We start from the raw sequence: 24,652 nt of genomic DNA on the forward strand, positions 1-24,652 counted from the left end.
CGAACGAGTTCGAGCAGGGGACTATGAAACGGGCTCCGTACGTGTGTGTGTCCGTGCGTCCGTCCGTCCGTCTGTCCGTCCGTGCGTCCGTCCGTGTGTGCGTCCGTGTGTGATCAAAATGTTCAATTTGCTACTTCTCTGTCATTTATGACCCAATTTTGATTCTGTTTGCTTTATATGATAACACTACATGGGAGCTTTAAAACTTCTACACAGAATTTCAGTTGTGACCTTTGACCTTGACCTTTGACCTATATTGTACATTTTGCTACAAAATGCTACTCCTTCGCCATTTCTAACCCGATTTCGATTCCGTTTGCTTTATGTGATGGCACTAGGTGAGGGCTTCAAAACTTCTACACAGAATTTTGACCTTTGACTTCTTTGACCTTTGACCTTGATTTTTGACCTATATTGTACATTTTGCTACAAAATGCTACTCCTTCGCCATTTCTAACCCGATTTCGATTCCGTTTGCTTTATATGATGGCACTAGTTGAGGGCTTCAAAACTTCTACACAGAATTTTGACCTTTGACTTCTTTGACCTTTGACCTTGATTTTTGACCTATATTTTGCATTTTGCTACAAAATGCTACTCCTTCGCCATTTCTAACCCGATTTTGATTCCGTTTGCTTTATGTGATAGCACTAGGTGAGGGCTTCAAAACTTCTACACAGAATTTTGACCTTTGTCTTCTTTGACCTTTGACCTTGATTTTTGAGCTATATTGTACATTGGCTACAAAATGCTACTCCTTCGCCATTTCTGACCCAATTTCGATTCCATTTGCTTTATGTGATGGCACTAGGTGAGGGCTTCAAAACTTCTACACAGAATTTTGAGCTTTGACTTCTTTGACCTTTGACCTTGATTTTTTACCTGTATTGCACATTTTGTTACAAAATGCTACTTCCGGCGGGGACATATATTACGCACCGCGTAATTTCTACTTTTCCTTGTTTCTAGCCTGCTATCCATATTCTTTTTATCAAAGTCTGTAACTGATGGATATAATATGCATTTTGTTTCTACTGGATGAGCCTTTTGGGTTATTTTTTTTTTTCAGAGTGAATTCAGCGATGATGAGAAAGATCCATCATCCGTATTCCATATTCTTATCAAAGTGTGTAACTGATGGCTGTAATATTGATTGTGTCTCTACATATGTACTTGATAATCATTTTGGGTTTGTTTGTTTGTTTGTTTGTTTTTTTCAGAGTGAATTCAATGATGATGAGATTGATCCGTCCAAGGCCAATGACCCGCCGGTCGCTCCAGTTCCGGAGGAGCTTGACCTTCCCGATGACCTCGAGATGGACAAAGATGAGAAAATGGAAGAAGGGGAGGAGGAGGGTGAAGGTCAGTCAAGAGTAGCTAGGCGTTGGCCTAATTACCTCCACCAAGGGAGGAGGTTATGTTTTCATTACCATTGGTTTGTTGACTTGTTAGTCCATGTGCAAAGGAACTCGAAGAGTTGTAAACGGATTTGAATAGAAACTTGCAGGAAAGGTTGATAATGATACAAGGAACAGATGATTAAATTTTGGTATTGATCTGGAAATTTTTATGGATTTTATGAAGGATTTTCAATATTTTGGCAGGTAGGGTCAGTGAACTCTGGGAGTTCAAGCTTCACATTTTTGAAGTTTTCACACGTGCACTAAAGTGCATGCTCTAGTTTCTTCTAGGGTGAGGTGCGGCACGCAGCTGGAAGTTGATGACGTAGCAAAAGGCTTCTTATTGGGAAATGGGGCGATTTTCGGCATGCATACGTATGGGTGGAAATCACTGATCTCTGTGGAAGAACAAGATCATTGCTGGAAATGAGCTGCTTGGCAGAGGTCTGCGATCTCAGAGTGCTTCTCTAGTTTTGTTTTTTTCTACAAACTTTTCAGCCCTCCATGGGCTATTTTATTAAATCAGTTTGGGCATGTCATAACTCAAATCATTAGAATCAGTAGTGATTCTCTTATCTACATTGTACGAGATACAACTGGCTGCCTATCTTTCAAAGGATGCTATTATCTTAGCGGCTACGCCCGAACCTGAGAGCATAATAACACAGAGAAACCAAAACAAAATCAGTCAGTCACGGCACACACCTGTCATGTGCCCGATGGCTCATACCTCTGACATGCGCATTATAAGAAGAATACCAATAGATGATGCTGTTGATAATAATGATTATACCAATAATGACAGCCGCAACAACAACATCGATATTAGAAAATATTAGCTTGGGGATAGTGATTATAAAACACATTTTGTGTATCATCAAACTTCTTAGGAGAGGAAAATCCACTGGACATTGAGAGCAAGCTAGACGAAAACCAAGAAGGAGAAGGAGATGAGAATGGGGGAAAGGAGGAGGAAATGGATGCGGAGGAAGGGGGAGCAGAACCCGAGAAGCCCGAGGAACCAGTTGCCATGGAAACAGATGAAGTGGACGATGGAGACGAACAAGAGAGAGATCAGGGCAAGGAAGAGGAAAAGAGACACTTTGAAGACAAGGTGCCCATGTACAAAAGTGTACTTTAGAAGAGTTTGTGAAGATTAAGTTTATTATACATTCCTGTGATTTTAGTGATTTTCATACTATGTAATAATTCATGAAAAATTCCCGCGTGATGAGCTCAGCACTTGTAAAAAAATGCAGTCAGTCTGCATAGTTTAGGAAAAGATACTGGGCTATTCAGCATTGAAAGCAAAGAAATGAAAGCATTCTAATTTTAAAGCAGAGAAGTAAATTTTTATATAAACATAAGGACAACAATGAACAAGAAGAGCAAGGAGGAGAATTTATGACTGAAAGGAATAGATGAAATGACGAATAAAATGAGCACAGAGATTTCAGATGTTTTCATTGTTCTATAATGGTTTCTACTAAACACTTGTCATTTATGTGCTAATACAGTCTCGTCCAAGCATTTCTCATTTTTACATTATTGCTTCCGAATGTTCTTTCGAAAAGGATGAAACTGAAGGCATGGATGATGACACAGAGAATGATGACAAAGAGAAAGGGGAGGACTACGCCCCCGACCAGGGCCACGACTCCGAGCAGCAAGAGGCCGTCCCTGAGACGATGGCCAAATCGAGGGCCTCCCAGCAGACTTTGCAACCAGATGACGACGATGACGCCAAGAATGAGACGGATGATGGGAAGGAGGAGGCTGCCACATCTGCCGAAGACAGGAGCGAAGATGTAAGGAAGCGAGATGAAAATTATTTACACCCCTCTTCCAAGATGAGCTCACAGAAGCTTCTCTTTTCCTTCTGTATTTCATAATCTGTGGAAGGCTTCTTTAATATTTAAAGTCCTTTTTAAATCTGTCAGTTTTACTTCTCAAGATATCAGCTGGTATCAGACAAGCATGCTTTGTTCAGTTCAAACTGTCTCACAGCTGTGCAGCAAGAATGAAGTTTCACAGGAATTTCTTTTCAGTCTTTTCTGTTGGCTGGAAACACATCAGTCAATGTTGTTGCCATGGAAACATCCACTCTTATATCAAATGATATATTATTGAATTGAATTTAGAGCAGTGTTCTTGTTAAGAGAATAAAAATGAAACAAATGAAATCCCATGTTTGCTCTGTTGTGTATTTATGAATCATTATCTTACAGAAGCATAAATCAGGTACAGCAGAGAGGAGGCAGGATGAGAAGGGTCATGAGGGGTCATCCACGTCCAAGATGACCACCCTGGAGCAGAGCGGGATGCAAGAGCAGCAGCAGGCCAAGAAGCCCAGCCAATCGGACAGCAAGAGGAGCCTGGGCTCTGCCGAGGAGAAGTTCAAGAGGCGGCTCGACACTGTGGACCCAGGGCAAGGGGAGGAGGAGAGAACAGCGGAGGACAGGGATGAAGTAAGGATGTTCTTCTTGGTACCAACAAGTTGCTATGGTGACAGGAAGGAGGATGAGAAGAATCTTTGAATTTGAGTGCTTTCCTAATATGAATGCAGAAGTTCAACTGGATGTCCTGTTGATTTCAGAAATAAGGAGACAAAAATAAAAATTTTCTATGTCTGCATTGCAGTGTGGAAGTTGTTCTTGTGGACATAAGTTTTTTTTTTTTTTTTTTTTTTTTTTTTTTTGAGGGGGGTGTAGTGGTCCTTCAGGAGATTTGCAATAGAAGGATGCGTAACATGGCATACAAATGAAACAAAAGCATCAAATAACTTTCAAAGTGTATTTCTACAAAGGCAAGAGTTGACTAGGCTATAGCAAAGTGAAGGGAAGGTGAAATAGTATTGACGATTTTTGTTGTCTTATTTTATCCAGTAATAGGAGGTTTATAAACACAAATTTCATTTTCTTCTTTGTATCATTCAATCGCAGGTAAAAGGAGAAGACCAGGACCTGTACGAACATCTCACCGATCCCACATCACACCACGACGCTCAGACCATGGATGCTGCCACCGACGACCAGATGAAGGAGAAGGAGGCAGTTCCAATGGCAGGGGAAGATGATGGGGAGAAAATGGAGGAGGGGGATGAGGAGAGAATGGAGGCGGAGCCAGACAAAGAAGAGGAGGTAGATCGAAAACGTGCACGCTGTGTCAGTGTGTCAGAAAAGTGCAATTCCGTTTATTGTACAGGTTGCCGCTTTGTTAGATGGAGTAAAATCGGAGGGAGATCTAGACAGTCATTTGAGTTTGGAGCTTCGTAAGAATTGATTTCTGTCACTATGGATTATTCAGATAAAGTGTACATATACTCCTGGAGCCTGTTTCATTAAGCTCTAAGGTCAATCCTAAGCTAGATTCAACTGATCTAAGGGAGAAATATGGGATCAGTCAGTCCTCAGAAGGTACTAACTGTTTATTTACATGAAACCCATTTGGGAACAAAATCGCGCACACACCTTGTAGTTTTCTTGAATACAGCATCTTGAATGTCTATTTATCATTCCCAATCAAAACTGATCTGAATCTACACTGTATCCCAACTTTTAGAGGCTCATTGTTTAGCTCGATATAGTTCCCATGCTAGTGTAACAGAGCTCTCTGGTGTTCTTGGCATGTAGTTGTTTTACATCGCATGTTGATGATGTGGTTTTTAAATAGCAGGAGAACATGTCGGATCAGCTGCCATCCAAGAAAGTGGCAGCAACGACGGGATTGTCGAAGCTGGAAGCACCTTCGGCCGACGACAGAGATACCACCGCTGAGGAAGGAGACGAGGACTGGATGCCCCCGGATGACCAGGCGGAGAGTGATGCCATGGCGACGGAGGGGGACGGAGAACGTCCGACTGAGTCCACCATCCACACGGCAATGGAGCACCTTGGTCCTCACCTACCGGATGCGGTGCTGGACCCGGAGGAAGTAGAGAGACTGAGGAGGGAGATGGAGGAACAGCTGGCTTTGATTGGCAGCAAGGAGTCAGGGGATGGAGAGGTGGGTGTGATGTCCTTAAGGCCACTAAATTTTTGAATATTACCCATTTTCAAAAATCATGTTTAACCCTATTCTAACTCGACGTTTCGCGCCACGATTCCGCAACGCGCAATGATTTTGCCGCGTCGTTTCATGACTTTTTTCATTGAAGTCTTCCACATATTTTGAGACCAAATTTGCGACGTCCGGGTACACCATTCTGAAGTTACATAATGTTATGCGTATGCATGTCAACCTGAAAACAGCTCAAATTCATGATATCGTGTGCAAATTGAATGCAAATTGTGTTTTTTTGGTTAAATTGATATAGATTAGATTATTTCAACCTTTAACCATTGAAATTAATCAATTCTAGTGTAGATAAGCCTGAAAAAGTGCCTACAACAAATTTTGGCAAAAAAAAAAAAACAATAGAAAAGAAAAGGTCGAAAAAACAATAAAATACATAAGAAATTAACAAAACAATAAAAAGCAAAAGAAATTGATTTTGATTGTGCAATTTTTTTACTTGAAAATTGTTTGATATGTCTTGAGGAATTCTGACACAAAAATTTAGCAATACTTCAGTCTATTTAATGGAGTTATAGGTGAAAATATGATTTCATGCACAAATTTGCATAATTAATTTATTAAAAATAGAAAGGCAATATTTTTCTATTGTATGACCATGTAATCTTGTAGTTGACATCCTTCTCTATCTTCAGGCAAAATTTTGCGGCGATCGCGCGATCTGTGGCCAAGATCTGAAGGGGGGCGTCAAATTGACCCTCCCCCCAGTAAAAACTTGGTCTCAAATAGCCCAGTGAGAATAGGGTTAAAGCATTTTTATACTGCTAATAGATCATTAAAAAAATGAATTAATCATGTTGTTATGCAGAGCTCATGGAAGTACATCTGCTTGTTAAGTTTATGTCCCATCAAAATGGTATGAATGTGAACAGACCCTCAAATTTTGTTGTAAAAGAACAGACAATGCAGCACTGTCGTGCTATCCATGTTTGAAACTGCCTATACATACAGACGTCCATGTTTGGTCAAGTCGTGATACAATTTTTGAGTAAAACTGAGTAGAGGTGATATGTCTCGCTCCCTAAGATGATGGGATTAACCCAAACCCTTTTTTTATTGTTGTTGTTGTTGGTGTTGTGGTTATTATTATCAATATTTTTTTTTTTTTTTTTCACGAAGGAGTTGGAAGCACAGAAGATGTGGCAATCCTATGAGTCAGTAACCTCGGCCCTGGCTAGGGACCTGTGTGAACAACTCAGACTGGTCCTGGAACCTACCCAGGCATCCAAACTCAGGTACGTTGTCATGGTTACACCAGCAAGGCAAGGCCAGTGCGGCTTTCACCTGTGCTCCCGCTGTGTATGTGTTCACCACGTTAAAGCTCACATCACTGTAGAAGTACATGTATATTGGCAGCATTGCTTTATGTGGATATTCCATACTAATATTGTGTCATGGAGTATATCAAATCCTTGGAGCCTTGGAACTACATTTTGTATGTTTGTATCCGTATCAGGACAATTACCCTCTTCCCTTCCCCCCCCCCCCCCCCCTTCTTAGGTTTAGGGTTAAAGTTAGGTTGATGTTTAGAATTTGGGTTAGGATTAAGATTAATTTCAGGAGCAGGATTAGGGCAAGGATCAGGGGAAGGGTCGGGGGTCATTGTCCCAGAACCGTTTGTATCATGCAGTGACATAACATATTAAGTTTTTTCCGACAAGATTGTGAAATCTGCACAGACCAGAGAAATACTAAATGAAAATTTGAGGAAAATCAGACAATCTGTTTGAAACCTGCTAATTATTGTTGTCTGTGAGTGGTGGTGTTTGGGGGGGGGGGGGGGGGGGGGCTTAATGTTTCATTCTGCTCTCTCCATTCCTTGACCTTGTCAGTGAATTTGTATGAGTGAGATACATTGTACATGTATAGCTGTATACGTTGTTGTACTTGTCAGCATTGCTGCCCAGTATGCTCACTGAACATCAAATTTCACCATGGGGGATGTGGTTAATTGGTAAAGTGTCAAGAAGTTTATCCCCAAGGAGATTCAGTCAGGATTGCAGTCTATTTATTTACACCATATGCAATGTTCCTCTTTTGAAGGGGAGACTTCCGCACCGGCAAGCGGCTGAACATGCGGAAGGTGATTCCCTACATCGCCAGCGGGTTCCGCAAGGACAAGATCTGGCTGAGGCGCACCAAGCCCAGCAAGCGCCAGTACCAGATCATGCTGGCTGTGGACGACTCATCCAGCATGGCAGACAACCGATCAAGGAGGGTAAATGCAAGCTGTTGGTCTTTTCTATTTCTCTCTATACCCTGTTCACAGATGGATTCACTGGCTGGCATGCGTATCATAAATAGGCTCAATTCTGCCCCCCCACGGAAGAAAGCAGTAACTGCATAACTGCTGAGCTAAGATAAATGCGATTTTGTGTTTTTTGCAGATTCTTTAAAAACACAGAAACATTCAAAAATAATTTTGTGGTATGATTATGCACCATACCTAGTTGTCTAACAATACCTAGGAAAAAATGATGTTTCCGTTATTTTCTAAATGTTATTTAGGAAAATGCAGTTACTGCGGTGGCTCACCCTTGATTCTGGGTAGTTTCCCCACGGAAAAAAGCAGTAACTGCAGACGGCCAGGAGTCTGCTGTTTTCCCCATGGAAAAAAGCAGTAACTGCACATGTCACATGACCATAGGAGGAGAATTGTTACCACCACCAGGTTATAAAGTTCTTCTACTTTCTGGTTAGTCTAGATCTATAAGATCTAGGACCTATCGCTAGACCTAGACTAGGTCTTGTAGATTGAATGGAATTCTGTGTAAAAATAAGGTAGACACCTATGTACCCTAATTGAACTTTGGAGTGCCCGGCCTGGCCCCTGACACATGACCCTGGACTAGACAATAAAGTCAAGTCTCTTCGTCTTAGATCCTAGTCGAACTCTGACGTTACACTTAAGCTAGACTACAGATCTATGCCCAATGTTAGTGCTAGACCTAGATCTATTACGTTAGATTAGGCCTACTGACATTTTGTCTAACACTAAACAGTTAACAATAGATTAGAATCTAGATCTACTCTGTAACTTTAGATCTGGTAGACCTATTTTAAACTTTAGGGCCTACATCTAACATTAGACTAACGTTAGTGCATTAATACTATAGTGCTCATCTCCCTTCAATATATTTTCAGCTCACCTAGATTTTCTGGTTCTGGCCAAAGCCATGGCTACCATGACTTTTCCTCTGCAATTCATGATAGATTTACAGGCATGCCTGGACCGCAGAAACTGTGTGACAGCATGGTTAGCACTGGCATGATCACTCAGACTGTACCAGACCTGCAATACTGTGCATGCAAGTGATGACTGTGATGTGATGCAATGTTTAGCTAGTTACTGTATGCTGCAGAATTTATGCGCATGCAGCTGCTGCAGCTGCACGCGTATTCTGCACTCTGAGCGCGCTGAGTCTGCCAGGTTTGCTAGTCTCCAGAAAGAAGCTTTTTCTACAACTTATCATATGATTCCCTGCGGGCAGAGTCAAATTACTGGTGAAACAATCTTTTTATATCTACTCTCCTAAATTATGGGAGAAACTGCTGTTTACATTGTTTAAAAAAAAATTAGTAGAAAAAATAAATGGTATTAGGGAAAAAATATACAGGAAGGACTATACAGAGTCTGAATGATAAAGACTAAATTGTTAGTTACTGCTTTCTTCCGTGGGCTTTGTTAGTTACTGCTTTTTTCCGTGGGGAAACTTGCAAAGTTGAATCAACTGGATGCAGTTACTGCTTTTTGCAAAAGTGAAAAATTGTATTTTTGGTCACTTTCATTTTTCTTTTTGCAAAACTGACCTATTAACATTGGAGAGCATTGGGTAAACTATTCATTTTTGCAAAAAAGTAAACATTCATAAAAATGTCAGTTACTGCTTTTTTCCGTGGGGGGGGGCAGAATTGCAACCTTGCAAACAGTAAACAAGCAGACTGTTGGTCACTGTGAATAGGGTTTATGTGTATTAATCAGTTCCTACTTAATATGAACGATTTAAACTGTCATTGCACTGTTATGATTAAGGTTTAGGGAAGATGGAGGCGGAAATTTCCAATGGAGATTATAGCTGTTGCATGCTGCTACTGTGAATATTTAGTGATAGCTAACGTCACGATCAGTCCTTTTAGCAGACAGGTGACACTGCTGTCTGACAGAAACGTACAAGGCTGGAGTGTTGTCACATCGTGTACAGTAATATCATTCTGCAGAACCAGACAAATCACACACAAAAAAAAGCTTACTATCTTGTGTTCACACAGTGAAGTTCACAATTTACATTTAGTTGACAGTGATAGGGCCTGCATGTGTGTCCTGCATGGCAGTAGTCTACAATTGAGATGTCATAATGGTGGTATTTGTGGTAGTTGAGCATTTTAGGGTGATAAGAGTGACATACATCACACAAAAATGGGAATGGGAGTTTTATTCATAGAGCAGCAAAATAGTGACAAGTGAAGATGAAAGTGGCCAAAGTCTCAAAACTTCAATGTTGTACGAGTGTAAATACTGTAGGAAGCAAACCAAGTACAGAAAAGTGAGAGCAAATGTTATCAACATCGAACATAAGCACTGGATCAGCGGTGACTAATTATCTTTTTTGTGTTTTTCTTCTTTGAATATAAGAAATATAAAAACGTGGATTTGTTTTGTATTGTTCTTTGACTCATTTTTATTATTGTTTTCTGTAGCTTGCATTTGAGTCTCTGGCAGTCATCAGTAATGCACTAACATGGCTTGAGGCTGGACAGCTAGCAGTGTGCAGGTGAGTTTACCCGACATTGGGCTAGTCATCTCATTTCTTTATTAGCATTATATGAATTGTGATCAATTATGCAGTAGTTCTCATATTTATTCTTGAACCATTGATACACCGTCCATGGGAATCTATCTGTAAAAATGGCTGCTGTATTAAAGCATTATGTACAAGTCAGTATGGAGAGAAATGAACTAGAGTTGGAAGGTGGCTGAGACTCAAATTTTCACTTTTTTAAACTTTTTTAAGCAGAAAAGCAAATCCAGATGACATCTGCCCGTCTCTGCTTAGGCCGGTTTACAATTGTAGTTCAGATTTATGAGACCCTTCTCTTCTCCAAAGACCTCTTAATAAGCTGATACATTGTTTTCATCCCCTGTTTTCATACTTGATGCAGAATAAAAGAACCCTGTTTGTATTCATTAGCTGTTCCTATGTTAGGCAAGTCTTAGGGAAGTGTTCTAGTCATCACAAACAATCTTCAGTATAAAGGTATGCATGTTGTGTGAATGCTACATATAAGTAAACTGGCCTTTTTGCTTATTTTTTTTTTACTATGAGGCACTACCTCAAAATGACTGTGCTATGAGCAAGATGGTGGAAAGATTGCAGTATGTGGTCCTACATACGTATGTTGTTTATCTCCAGTATGCACTAGTCTCATTGCTAGACATCATTGGCCCTTTTCACAGTGACTCGGCACTAAGTAGATCAATGTATCTTCGCACATGTACCATTGTAGTGCCTGTATGTGCCTTTGAGCATTAACCTTTGGGTGTGCATTCGCTTTGTTCCTATGGCATTCTGTAGGCTGATCTTGACTTTGTATGTGTACATGTTCTCTATAGCTTTGGAGAAAATGTGCAGTTGCTGCATCCGTTCCACGAGCAGTTTTCAGAGCAGTCGGGAGCGACGATCCTGAGGCAGTTCACATTTGCTCAGAAGAAAACCAAGATTGCACAGGTAAAGTGTGTGAAATGCATACAAGTTAACCAAGATTGCACAGGTAAAGTGTGTGAAATGCATACAAGTTAACCAAGATTGCACAGGTAAACTGTGTGAAGTGCATACAAGTTAACCAAGATTGCACAGGTACAGTGTGTGAAATGCATACAAGTTAACCAAGATTGCACAGGTAATGTGTGTGAAATGCATACAAGTGCCATACATTATTACAAGCAGAGTAACAACATGCAGAGATGTGCATGCCCGCCATACTTTATGCTTGCCCTGATTTAGGCAGAGAGAGTAAGATGTAGGAAATGCTATACCTTGTGCTTCTTGAAATACTTGATGACTTGCATTTTGTGTGTTTTGGCCTCACAAAGATGATACAGTTGAACCTCTATTATCCGGCCTCCCTTTATCCGGATCTCTCTATTATCCGGACGCAATCTCGCCGTGATTTTTTTAAAAAAATAATTACGGGAAAAAAGGGGGATTCCCAACTCCTTGAGAACTCCTACCCAAACACACATGAATTACATATTACTTCCAATATGATTAACACACATTGCATCAAATTTCCTTCCAAATTGCTTACCTTCAGACATTTCAACATCCCGAAACATCCCCAAATGTAACAATGAAAAGGTTGCAGTATACACATTACTACATGTGGTACTACAATGGGCTACATCAGTGCATGTGTATGTATTATGCACATGTATAAAGCACTGAGTCTCCCGTATCCGGCCAAATCCCTTATCCGGATGAGCCCCGGTCCCGACTTGTCCGGATACGAGAGGTTCAACTGTACGCGTAAGTGCTCCCTTACGGGGAGATCATCTCGTCATTTCCTTTTGAGACAATATAAAAGCTTCCCTTTTTTGGAAGTATTTTTTTTTTTTGCTTATTGAGGTGCATGTCACGCAGTAGAATCTTCCTGATTACTCAATTTTGAACCTCCACGATTTTGACATGTAAACATATTGTCAGCACTGGCATAATTTTGGTGAAACATATGCCTTTCTGGAACATGCAAATTTGGAGTTGTACTTCAGTAGCATGGGGCAGATGTGGGTTGATAGTGTGCTAGTTATTTGGTTTTTATCTGTGTTGTGTGGTATTTTTCAAAATGCTTTCCCCAGCTCTTGAAGTATGCATCTGCTGCCATGACAACGGCCCGTGCCCCACGTGTTGGGGCTGCCGGTCATCCCGACACATCCCAGTTGCTAGTGGTGGTATCTGACGGGCGTGGTCTGTTTCTAGAGGGCATGGATACGGTGCGGAAGGCGGTCCGAGCAGCGAGGGACGCCAACATCTTCCTCATGTTCGTCGTCATTGACAACCCAGAGAACAGGGTGAGCGCAGATTTGTAACTGATTGACAAATTAACCTTCGTCAATGTATTATAGGCGATAGCCATGCTTTGAAAACGCATTTTTTTTAACAGTGTAAGCAAACGTAAAGCTCGGTTCTATCATTGTAAATGGAATTTTGTATTTTTTTTGCGTAATCTTTCCATTTTGTGAGCACATAGGGACATATGCATTATATGTTATGCACTATACAAGCATTGTTAATTATTGTTATTATTATTATTATCATAAAATTCATGGGCATACATACTTAAGTGTGATTTGAACCCACAACCTACTGATTGCTAGACAGGCATAATATCCACCAAGACTGCCTAGTTTCCTCCCAATAGCCAATGACGGTTCTAATCCCTAATGGCAGCGGGTACTGCATATTCATTAAAATTAATGATTCTTTGGTTGAGTTGTTTCTATTACAACTGGTTGACAAAAAGACCTTCACTTTTAATCCAACAGAAGTATGTATACTCATGAGTTTTAGCATGGCTAACACCAGAGAACACTCAATGATTGGTGTATGTTTACTTTTATAATGGGCAACTTGTTTGCTCAGTTGCAAGAAAAAAAAAAAAATAACTCGATGCAAGAACCATTGCTTGGGACCAAGCAGATTTGTAATGCATCACCTGGATATGATAGCAGTTTTGTATCAAATAATTTGCCCTGCATGGAAGGCGTTCATTCATTAATCCATCCATCCTTTCATTTATTCATTCATGCATTCATTCATACATTTATTCATTCATGCATTCATTCATTCATTCATTCATTCATGCATTCATTCATACATTTATTCATTCATGCATTCATTCATTCATTCATTCATTCGTTCATTCATTCATGCATTCATTCATACATTTATTCATTCATGCATTCATTCATTCATTCAGTCATTATTCCATCCATCCTTTCATTTATTCATTCAATCATCCATACATTCATTTATCATTCCATCCATTCTCTCATTTATTCATTCATTCATGCATTCGTTCATTCATCAATCCATCCATCCTTTCATTTATCCATCCATTCACACTTTCATTCATTTATTCATTCATGTATGCATTCATTCAAATTTTAAGTGCAAATACTTCCTCCTCTGACCTCTTCAGGATTCTATCCTCGACATCCGAGTTCCGATATTCAGCAAGGCGGGTGCCATGCCCGAGATCCAGTCGTACATGGAGCACTTTCCGTTCCCGTTCTACATCATCCTGAGGGACATCAACGCCTTGCCAGAAACTCTCAGTGACGCCCTCCGGCAATGGTTTGAGTTGGTCACCGCGGCTGATAAAAGCTAGATTCCTGATCATGCTTGCCAATGTGAGATCCCAGTTTTTATTTCCCATTTCTAATGGAAAAAAAAAGAAAATCCCCCTTTTTGATGAAATCGAGCTGGGAATACTTGATGTACATGTATGTTTTGCAATGATCAACAGGGTTGTGATGGTTTTAAAAATCCCCAGATTGTATCATCATGCTGTCTGATTTTTCATACTTCCTGATTTTTAATACTAATTAAATAGTACTAATTTCCATTCTAAAAAGTTGGCAGGTATCAACAAAAATGTAAAACCAAGAAAGACAAGTTCCTAGTATGTTCATTTCATGGGATGAGTGCACATATATTGTAATTACATTGCCAGCCTTTTACATTGTATATTTTAGCCTGTGTTTATTCATTCTGAAATTAGATTCAAGGTCTTGTACAACTTGAGTCACATCCACTATTATGTAAGCTTAAAGGGATGGTACAGTATTGGTGGAGATGAGAATTGGGCTTTTAACGTTTTGCAAGATACCAAGAATACACTTATGAAATAGTACAGAGCATACCATTTTAAGAGGAATTCAAAGTTTACTTGATGAAAATCGGGTTTGGCATGACTGAAACATCAAAAAAAAAAGTAAAACAAGGCGATCGTAAAAAAAGTGTGGGTCCCACACTTATTTGAATCCCTCTGTTTTGGATATCTCAGCCATTTCAAAACCAATTTTCATCAAATAAACGTTGAATTCCTCATGGAATTACATGTTCTTTCATGTTTCATAAGAGGTTTCTCATTATCTCACCAAAAAATGTTAGAAACCTGAAATTAGGTCCCAACCAAAACTATACGATACCTTTAATAACAGAGAGCAGTCTGTTGCATGTTTTTTGTTGCATTTTTTTCGTAATACATGCGGATTGAATATTAGTGCATTTATTTTTTGTTAGCTATGAATTGTAAAGAACAACTTGCAGTATGATATGCACATACGGGTATGCGAATATTATATATGAGACGTAAGCAGTCACCCCTTTGGGATTTTATCAGGAGATTGAGTGTTTTTGTTAGCTATCAATGCATTGTTTGATATCAGAATGTGGGCAAAACTGTGTCTTCATGATATTCGTGTGTGTGTGTGTGTATATAATGAATTTTGTGTATGAAGCTTTCTGTATAATTTTGTACAATACGAGAGATGATTCAAAGACTAGTCTCAATCAAGTGTAATAACTTTTTAATTTTCATATGCGAGTTGTTTTGTCTGTGGAGAACAGCCTGATGTCACATTGATACTGCTGCATATGAACTGTACCTGATGTCTTCTGTCATTGCCTTGCAAACTAATCCCAAGTTTTCCGGTTGTTGAAATAAGCCTTGCACAAGAGTTTTAGAGCGGTACTGAGAAAATGGTGTGTATGAGGACAGCAGTATCTTTTCACATTTTTACAATTCCAGTTGTCAAGTTGGTGATATGAAAATATGATAGTGTTTGGCAGTTGCATTCTCGATTAAAGCAAGGCTGTTGTCAAACCAGAGTTATTTCATGCAAATTATGCTGCATGCAAATCATCTTTAGTCTTGTTCATTGAGTTGTACAACTCCTTCTTTTGCTTGGTGTACAATATGCCTCACATGTGCATCATAAGATACAGAGTATACTGTATGAGAACATTTCAGAGGATAGAGAGAAGGCATAATTAATCTTGATCATGGTATAAGTAAATGTCAATTTGTGATATTTTTGAAGTCATTTCACTATTTTCACAAAGTGCCTCTACATTGAAACATTGAAGTATTTTTGTGGATGAGTTCATATTCTGATTGTGCAGAATGTCTGTTGTCAAAGAGAGGTGTAGGATAACTAGTTAACCTTCATTAGGGTATACAGTATTATAGAGGATTGATTCTAGTAAAATCTCACGGATGTTGTGTGTACAGTTTTATGGGAACGTCATGATGTGCAGCACAGTATATGAATCGCATATATACAAATGTCATATCTATGTTCAAACAATTTGGTACTTTATTTTTCATGGATGAAAATAATGTTTTTAAGAAAAATGAATGATTATGCTAAGCATAATTTCCTTTGTCTATTTTGGCCATGTTATCGTATATGTGCTTGATCAGCTGTGCATTTGTGATTTTGCATTTTACCTTTCCGTGTCTGATGATTTATAGACCTGCCGACATGCATGTATGATGAAAGTGCATATTACAGGTCACTTGCTACAAGAAGAATTTGTGCATTGTAACAAAAATTACATTTTATACATGTAACTTGTCATCTCTTGATTATTTGCAGCACTGTAGGAAAAATATTTAATAAATTGAATTAAAAAAGAATAATGCCAACCTGTCTCTAAGAAACGAATGATAACATCATCAGTTTGCTGCAAAGAAGTCTGAACTTTTTTAATTTTTATTATTGTGGTAATCTAGTGTTAAGATGCATATTCGCAAATACATAATTATGCATTTATGTCTGTGTTAAGGGATGTGTCTTAAAATCTGTGATACAGTATTAAACATCAAAAAACACAGGCAAATTGAAATAATTTGTATACAGTTACAGCATGCCTTTTGGATGAGCATGCATTTTGTTACATTTGTTTTAAAATATTTGTATCACAAACAATAGCAATGCAGGTATGATAATGATGTCGTTCCTTTAGTTTTCAGTACATCGTTATTTGTACTGCAGAGCCCGTTTTGTACATGACGTGATGTCTTTATTTATTACAGACTCGATTGGTCATATATTTATAATGCCATTGCATGTATGTGGTTGTTGTTGGTTTTTTGGCTTCCAAACTCCATTAAAATATTTCCATTATGTCTCTCATCACAGATTTCATTACATTTCTTTACTTCTCTGTCATTTTGTCAAACAGTATGCATGCACTTGATTGGATCAATAAGAATCCGATGAACGAGATAATTCTACAATGGTTTAAATGCAGGAGGTGCTTCTAAAAATGTTTCGACTGTTAAGTTTTTAATAGTGAGTACATCTATTTCCATCAATTCACGAAATACAGACGTGCATTGTATGTTTTATTCAACTTGGCGCATGGCAAAAAGAAGTGCATATTAATGTCGACATTAAAGTCCATGTCCCAATGCCAGGTTTTGGGCCTAATCTTGTTTTATCATCCACCCCATATTTTAAAATTATGGTTTTACCCTATTTTGAGGGAGCTGAATCTGAATCTGGATGATACAACTCTTGCATCCTTGAGGGTTTTGAGATTTCCAAAATGGCTGCCAAAATCTGAAGGAATTTTAGTCTTGATAAAAAAAAAAGGATTATGTAGAGTTATTGCTGTTATCTGTTATAAAGAAAACCAAAAAAGAAATAAATAAACAAAACAAAAACAAAAACAAACAAACAAAAAACCCATCCATTTTCAATTACAGGAATTAAGGAAACCTAGCTTAACGCAAATTCACCACCCATACATGTATTTAGCATTCCACATTTTCAGTGTCTGCGTTTTGATCGCCGTCATGGGGGGGGGGGGGGGTGTTTCGCTTTATGTGTATACACTGTACTCGGTATCATTTCAAGTTAAGAACATTTACAGATTGAGAGTAGAGAATCACTGCAATGTATTTATTGAAATAGTTCAAAAACATAAAAAGAATATTGTATAAGGCTTAACGGTGCACCACATATTCTTTCTAGGGTATGTGTGTGGCCCTGAAAAGGCCTACGTACCCAATCCCGACGTTTCGGCAAGCATGTTCTCGCCGTTCTCAAGGGAATGCAAGGGCAATTCTCAAGGAACATGCTTGCCGAAATGTCGGGATTGGGTAGGCCCTTTTCAGGGCCAGGCAAATACCCTAGAGAGAATACGCGGTGCACCGTTAAGCCTTCTACCACCCAACGTTCTACCGCCACGGAAGCCTTCAAAGATTTCAATATTGTATAAGGTATAATTTAGAGACAAACCGGTAATTCTGCAGATATATACAGTGTGTGTGTGTGTGTATATATATATATATATATATATATATATATATATTTTTTTATTTTTTTTTATTTTTTTTTGTGATCAAATTCATGTGTTCAGATAATATTCCACGTTAAAATAAGCATATTTATTTAATGGATGATTATAACAATGATCTACTGAAAATCGATACAAATACCTCGCAGAAATTTGTTGGTATCCTCAGTTCGTGTGCTCTTCACTCCCGCATCTCCATTTCGACTATATCACAAACTCCTTGATAATATATCCTAACTCATAACACCTGTTCTAACGGAATTCTGTGTTATGATATCAGACCATTTACCAATATTCACTCTCATTGACCAGTTACACCTTAAGCTGCCTATACCCCGACATAAACAAATGTATAGGAAAGAAACTTCCTTGAATGTCGAACTTTTAAATTCTGATCGTGTAGATGAAAACTGGCAAGAGGTGTTCCTTGAGTCCTATACTGACAGGGCTTATGATATATTGATATTTAGGTGAACAGATTTATATGACAAAAATTTACAGCTAACCCTCACAAAAACAAATAGGAAAAAAAAACCCCAGAAAATCTTGCTTAAATAATGCGATCCACAAACACTCGGAATAAGTTATACAGATTTGCTCTGAGGAGTAAATTGGACTCTCAATATTCGAAATATCGTTTTTAATAGAAATAACATTGCCTCAGTGAATCGACTTTCTCAAAAACTTTATTACTCTTTGAAAATTGCAACATATAAAGTTGATATAAACTAGAGATTGTAATTTGTCATCACTGACAAATTAAGGTGATCCGATTTTTTTTTTTTTACTCAATGATTCAAGTCCTGATCGCAATAGGCATGACCATGCAGGTTTCTTCTGTGTTCAGAGACATTGGCCGTGTGATGTTTGGATTCTCATTTAGAAAAGGGAGTCGTATCTGCCATCTTTGGTACCAACTCTGTATACACTATAACGAAGATACAGCAACAAGTACATATGACCTTTGACCCCACTTTGCACAACCTAGCTGGCATCTGAGCAAAAAGTGGTTATTTTGTGAAATGATTCTTGTAACATGATCTTTGCGTGTGCAAAATATGGGAAAGATAAGACATGTATTCACCAAGATTCAGGATGAAACATTTGTGACCTTTGACCCTAATTTACATACCCAAGATGTTGTCCGATCAAGTAGTTGTTATTTTATGAAATAATCTACGTGACATGAACTAAACATGTGCAAAATATGGGGGTGATAGGGGCTGTTTTTCTTGAGTTATGCAAAGAAAGTTGCAGAAACATAGAAATATCTCAGCACATCGAAGATAAGCTTTAATTTCAACCAAGTATTTTAACATGATCCCGACATCATATGAAAAAAGCAAAGGGCACGTAACGATAGCGCAAAGTCTGAGTTACAACATATTAAAATCTGAGAAAAATTCACCGAAGGGTAAGTGAGCTAGTGCTCGATAAAGACAATCGTGTCAATATTAACATCTAGAAAAATTCCCTCCCATAGAGATAACACGTCATAACGAAGATACAGAAAAAAGTACATATGACCTTTCACCCCACTTTGCACAGACAAGATGGCATCTGAGCAAAAAGTGGTTATTTAGTGAAATGATTCTTGTAACATGGTCTTTACGTGTGCAAAATATGGGAAAGATAGGACATGTATTCACCAAGATACAGGATGATACATTTATGACCTTTGACCCTAATTTACATACCCAAGATGGCGTCTGATCAAGTAGTTGTTTTTTTGTGAAATAATGTTCGTGACATGAACTAAACATGTGCAAAATATGGTGGTGATAGGGTATGTTTTTCTTGAGTTATTGCACATAAAGTTGTAAAAAGAAAGAAATATTACAATACATCGAAGATAAGCTTTAATTTCAACCAATTTTTTTGACGTGATCCCGACAACGTATGAAAAAATGAATGGCACATTTACGATAGCCCTATGTCTCAGCTACAACATATCAAAATCTTAGAGAAATTCACCGAAGCATAAGTGAGCTAGTGCTCGATAAAGATAGTCATGTCAATTTTCATTTCCCTAAAAATTGCACTCCCATAGAGATTACACGTAAACTGGTCAAATTTGACAAGGTTACCTTCAATCCATTTTTTCGAGGTGATGTCGTCATCTAATCAAAATTGTGTAATTACATTTATGAAAGAGCATTTCATAAGCTACAACATATTGAAATTTAGGTGAAAATTGGCAAAGGATAAGTGAGATACGCTCGAGCAAACTTGAAATTTGATGACGTCATTTTGAAAATTTACTTTTTTTACTTTATTAAGAAATTTGATATCTTTTAATCATTTTGTCAGCATAGCCAGCCCATGAAATGACATGTACAACTCATCAGCTTTCAGAATATGTCAAGAAAATGGGGGGTCACCGTCCATCCTGACGAGTAAAATCCGATTTAAAATTGGCGGTTTTTTGGCATAGTTGCACTGTGTATCCCCATTGACGCACGCGCGGAATTTTGAATTTGAGGGGCCCGTATGACGTCATATTGAATCGGATCGACTTGAAACTTGGCATAAATATTCCTTGACATTTCAGACATCCGATCCATGTGAAAAAATTGAAAATTTCTATTCCATATGAGCTGTGCGTGCGAATATGTGCGCGCGCGTACGCGTCCGTCCAATTTTTTCAATTTTTCAAAAAATGCTCCAAATGGTCTGAAACGTGTGCAAAAAAATTTTGAGCTCGATTTGAGCATACAAATATTTCAACGCGCGCGTACGCGCACGTTTTGAGATAAAAATGAATTTTGAGAATATGAGTAGAATTCGCATGACTTGAAATATATGTGACGTAAATTTCATTGAAATATTCTGTTCCATTAATGAGATATGCATGAAAATGTGTTTTCATATAATGACGTCATAGTGACGTCACGGTCGACTGATCACTATGATTTTACTTGCGCTGTCGTCTTTGCGACATGATACATATATGGTATAAGTTTGACATTGAGAGGCAATACACTTTCTGAGCTAACCTCTGCACAACTTTTGAGGAGAAATAAAGAAACAAAGAAAGAAGAAAGATTCAGTACAGATACAGAAGGTGATCCGAGAGGATACTCGGATCACCTAATTCTCTGGAATATACTAAATACTTGATTGGGTAACAAATCCTATAAGGATACAAAGTAAAATGTAATTTACATACTGATGAACTGGAAAACGATACAGTTAAAATCGGAGAAAAATTTAACACGTACAGTTATTTTCTTGAGATGGGTCCTCCTCTTGCCTTTTCCATAGATGCGGGAAATGCTCATTTTATTCAGTACTTGCCGTCATCTCCTGAAAGTTCCTTTTTCTTACACATACGAATCTTTATGAAGTTATTAAGACAGCCAAGGAAGTGAAACAATTGGTTTAGTGTTAACCATGTGAAGCTGACCCACTGTCTCATTTAATGTATCGCCTTTTCCGGTCAATTCCCCAATTCTTTGAAAAAAAGGCAAGGTTATACCAACCTGTTATTTATAAGAAAGCTGACCCATCTCAAGTGAAGAATCATCGCCCAATTTCTTTGTTTCCTGCCCTATCCAAAGTTCTAGAAAAGATTGTACATAAAAGGCTCCATGGATATTTGAATGCTAAGGCATTATTAGTTCCTAATCAATTTGGTTTTAGAAAAAGACATTCTACTAATTATGCAATTACTCAATTACATTATCAAATTTTCCCTGACTTCGATCATCTATTTCTAGAAAGCAGAATCACATATTTGCGATATAGTTTGCTATTCTACAAATAACGCTAAAAAGTGAAAAATTCTAGACGATGGAAATTTGGCAAGGATATAAAAGATGTATGAAGCATAATAATATATAGAAGAGAAAAGCAAATCCTTTATTATATATTCAAGTGGCTATCTCATTGTGTGAGATGATTTGCGGACATCCACCGAACTGTTGCCTTGAATTTATCAAATTCTTTCACAAGTTAATGCAAACCGATGAAGAAAAAAAAAATCACTTCCCCGGCATGATATAGCAAAATATCACTTACAGTTGACTGTCAAAAGGACGGAACTTTCGAAATTCTCAAAATTCTTCAGAACTGCACGACAAATGTAAAGACCCTCGTCTGCCACGTTCAGGTCAGTGATGACGAGGCTGAAGTTCTTGTCGATGTCGAACCCTTTCTGCCAGCTCTCAAAGTTCCCGTCAATAAATTCAGCCTTGGTCAGTTGCTGCAGCTGTGAGAATAAACAGTGAGATGCTCTCCTTTACCCAGGCCATAGTTGCAGGATCCCCTTGGAAGTGGCATGGTAATCGGATGTCTCCCCCTCTCCATCCCCTAACGGTGGAGAGTGTGTCTACCACTGAGAAAACAATGATGGAAATTTGAGTATTATAGCTAATGCGTTGTCCTCCCTAAATATCTTTCGCATTTGAAAGGGATGACACAGTTTCGGTTAATATGTGGCTTCACTCTTCCAACATTTTTTTTTTTTTAATGATTGTTTGAGATAATGAGAAACCTCAAATAAAATATAAAAGAACATTTCAATCTAAAAACAAATTATTCCACAGTTTATTTGATGAAAACTAGTTTTGAAATGGCTGAGATATTTAAAACAAAGCAGCCCTAATAAAAGGTTGAACCCACCTTTTATCATATTAGGATAGCTTCATTTCACTTTGTTTTTGGATATCTCAGCCACTTTAAAATTAATTTCCTTCAAATAACTTTGGATTCCTCTTTGAATTGTATGCTGATTAACATTTCATTAAGTGGTTTCTAAGTATCTTACAAAAAATTAAAAGCTAAATCGTCACCTCAACTAATACTATACAATCCCTTTAAGTACTGTTACATCGAGTCTGCACTAAAAAAGAAAAAAAAAAGATATATATATATATATATATATATATGTTGAGAATTCACGTATTCGCTCCAATATATTTTTGTGGTTTTTTTTTTTTTTGCAAATAAAGAATGAGTTTATTCCACTCGAATTTTCGGTGGCCTCCACCTTCTTTTTCAGTCATTGTCGAGACTCCTTGTATTCATCAGGTTGTCATACAGGTTGCTTTCCAGCCATAAATATAAGCAAGTGTATGATACACTTGCTTACATTTATGCGGATGCGGATGAAAATATATTCCCTTTAACAAGACCTAATCCTTAAGCCCCCGTCACACTAGAGCGTATCTAGCCAACGAATGCCCAGCGGATCCGAAAATTTGGAGATACGCTCACATCCGTTGCTCATCGTTCGTGACCCGCTTGGCGTTCGCTGTATCCGCTAGCTGTTCGCAGAGATTCGCAGAGATCCGCCGGAGACAAATTTTGATTTTGGACATGTCCAAAATCTTGAGCGGATGACGAACGGAATGACAATACGCTTTGTGGTCGCTTAGCGCCCGCTGATCGAAAGTTGTGGTCGCTCTGCGTTCGCTTCTCATTCGTTCGCCGTTCGTCCAAATTCGCACAGCAAATCTGGACAGCACAGGTAGCATTTATCAGTTGGTCATCAGAAATGGAGGACGCTCAGAGATTTCAGATGCAATATCTTCTAGCTGTTCATCAACATGAGTATGACCTAAACCAGCTGGCAATCGCCAAATACATCCAAGACAAGAGAAAACGGAGGAGAGGAAAACATCGAAGAACGATGTGGACCAGGGCCTGGATCCGAAGACGAGGGCAGTTCGGCTTGTATAATCAGCTTCTCATCGAACTTCCGGGATATTAAAGTCCCGGCGTTTGCCTCTGGCTTTTTTTTTTTTTTTTTTTCGCTGAAGGTCCAGGCTAGGAACAGTTGGAGGCACCAGACGTAATGGAGGATGTTGGACTCCCCACATCATCGTCAACGTGATCATCAGAAGGAACACAGGAATCTTGAGGACTGTCGAGGGTAATGACATCAGCAGCACTTGGTGGTGACTTCTCCTTCCTTCTTTTGGGGGCCATTCTCACAATCACAACGTTACTCGACACTGTCACTACTCAAAATGATTTGGGAAAATGTGCGTCAGTCGAGATCCGTCACGTGACTGCCGCAGTATCGCTCTGCATATGTTGGGCATTCGCTCCTCATTCGCTTTGTCCGCTCAGCATCCGCTGGACGGACTGTACGCATTCGCTTTCATTCGCTACTTAATCCGCTCGTAACACGGTTAGCATATGCTCATCATTCGTTACGCGAACGTTCGAAAACGACGTTTTGCTTGCGAATTCGAGCGGATTCGAGCGTATCTGGACTTTGCCAAATTTTGCCCATCCGCTAGGCATTCGCTGATTTATACGCTGTAGTGTGACGGGGGCTTCAAAGAATCGTCCTACGTCCTAAGCGATCGCGCTTATGAATCATTTGAAAATTCTATCTGGGCCTCAGAATACTCTGCTAATACTCTGCAAACACTCCGCTAATACGATTTGATACATTATAAGCAAACAACGCCCCAAACACCCACAATCATCTTTGGATGAGAAAAATGTCCTTGGGTCAAATCAACAGAGAAAATCAGTTGTTTTGCAAGTATCAAAAAAGAATGCAGCTGATGAAATGATGTGAAACTGTATAACATGAATGAGCTAAGTGCATAAAAAAAAACAACAACAAACAAAATGCTGAGGACATTACATTCATAATGCAGATTCATGAAAATCAAAGTCATTTTATTACAACAATGTACCTTCTGCAGTGGGGTCACAGAACACAGAAGCGGTCACTGTTGATAACAGAGCGAGAGCGGATGTTTTATCCATCACGGGCAGACACAGACGAGGGAAATTTAAAGAAAACAAAGTGAATAAAATGTCGATCGTATGTCCGAGCAAAATACTGAA

The 24,652-nt window shown here is 38.7% G+C and overlaps 1 protein-coding gene across 1 annotated transcript in view; it reads left to right on the forward strand.

The window, feature by feature from the left end:
• Window positions 1-14,400, forward strand: part of LOC140242385 (midasin-like) — a 133,745-nt gene extending 119,345 nt beyond the window's left edge. The window contains exons 86-97 of the mRNA XM_072322122.1: window positions 1,221-1,362; window positions 2,291-2,514; window positions 2,975-3,208; window positions 3,629-3,868; window positions 4,343-4,540; window positions 5,073-5,405; window positions 6,594-6,709; window positions 7,518-7,692; window positions 10,173-10,246; window positions 11,086-11,200; window positions 12,328-12,540; window positions 13,671-14,400. Of these exons, the coding sequence (XP_072178223.1) occupies window positions 1,221-1,362; window positions 2,291-2,514; window positions 2,975-3,208; window positions 3,629-3,868; window positions 4,343-4,540; window positions 5,073-5,405; window positions 6,594-6,709; window positions 7,518-7,692; window positions 10,173-10,246; window positions 11,086-11,200; window positions 12,328-12,540; window positions 13,671-13,859 (2,253 nt within the window). The 3' untranslated portion in view covers window positions 13,860-14,400. The remainder of the gene's footprint in view (window positions 1-1,220; window positions 1,363-2,290; window positions 2,515-2,974; window positions 3,209-3,628; window positions 3,869-4,342; window positions 4,541-5,072; window positions 5,406-6,593; window positions 6,710-7,517; window positions 7,693-10,172; window positions 10,247-11,085; window positions 11,201-12,327; window positions 12,541-13,670) is intronic.
• The last annotated feature ends 10,252 nt before the right edge of the window (window positions 14,401-24,652 follow it).

Source organism: Diadema setosum, chromosome 19 (assembly GCF_964275005.1).
Source record: "Diadema setosum chromosome 19, eeDiaSeto1, whole genome shotgun sequence".
Classification (NCBI taxonomy): Eukaryota; Metazoa; Echinodermata; class Echinoidea; order Diadematoida; family Diadematidae; genus Diadema; species Diadema setosum.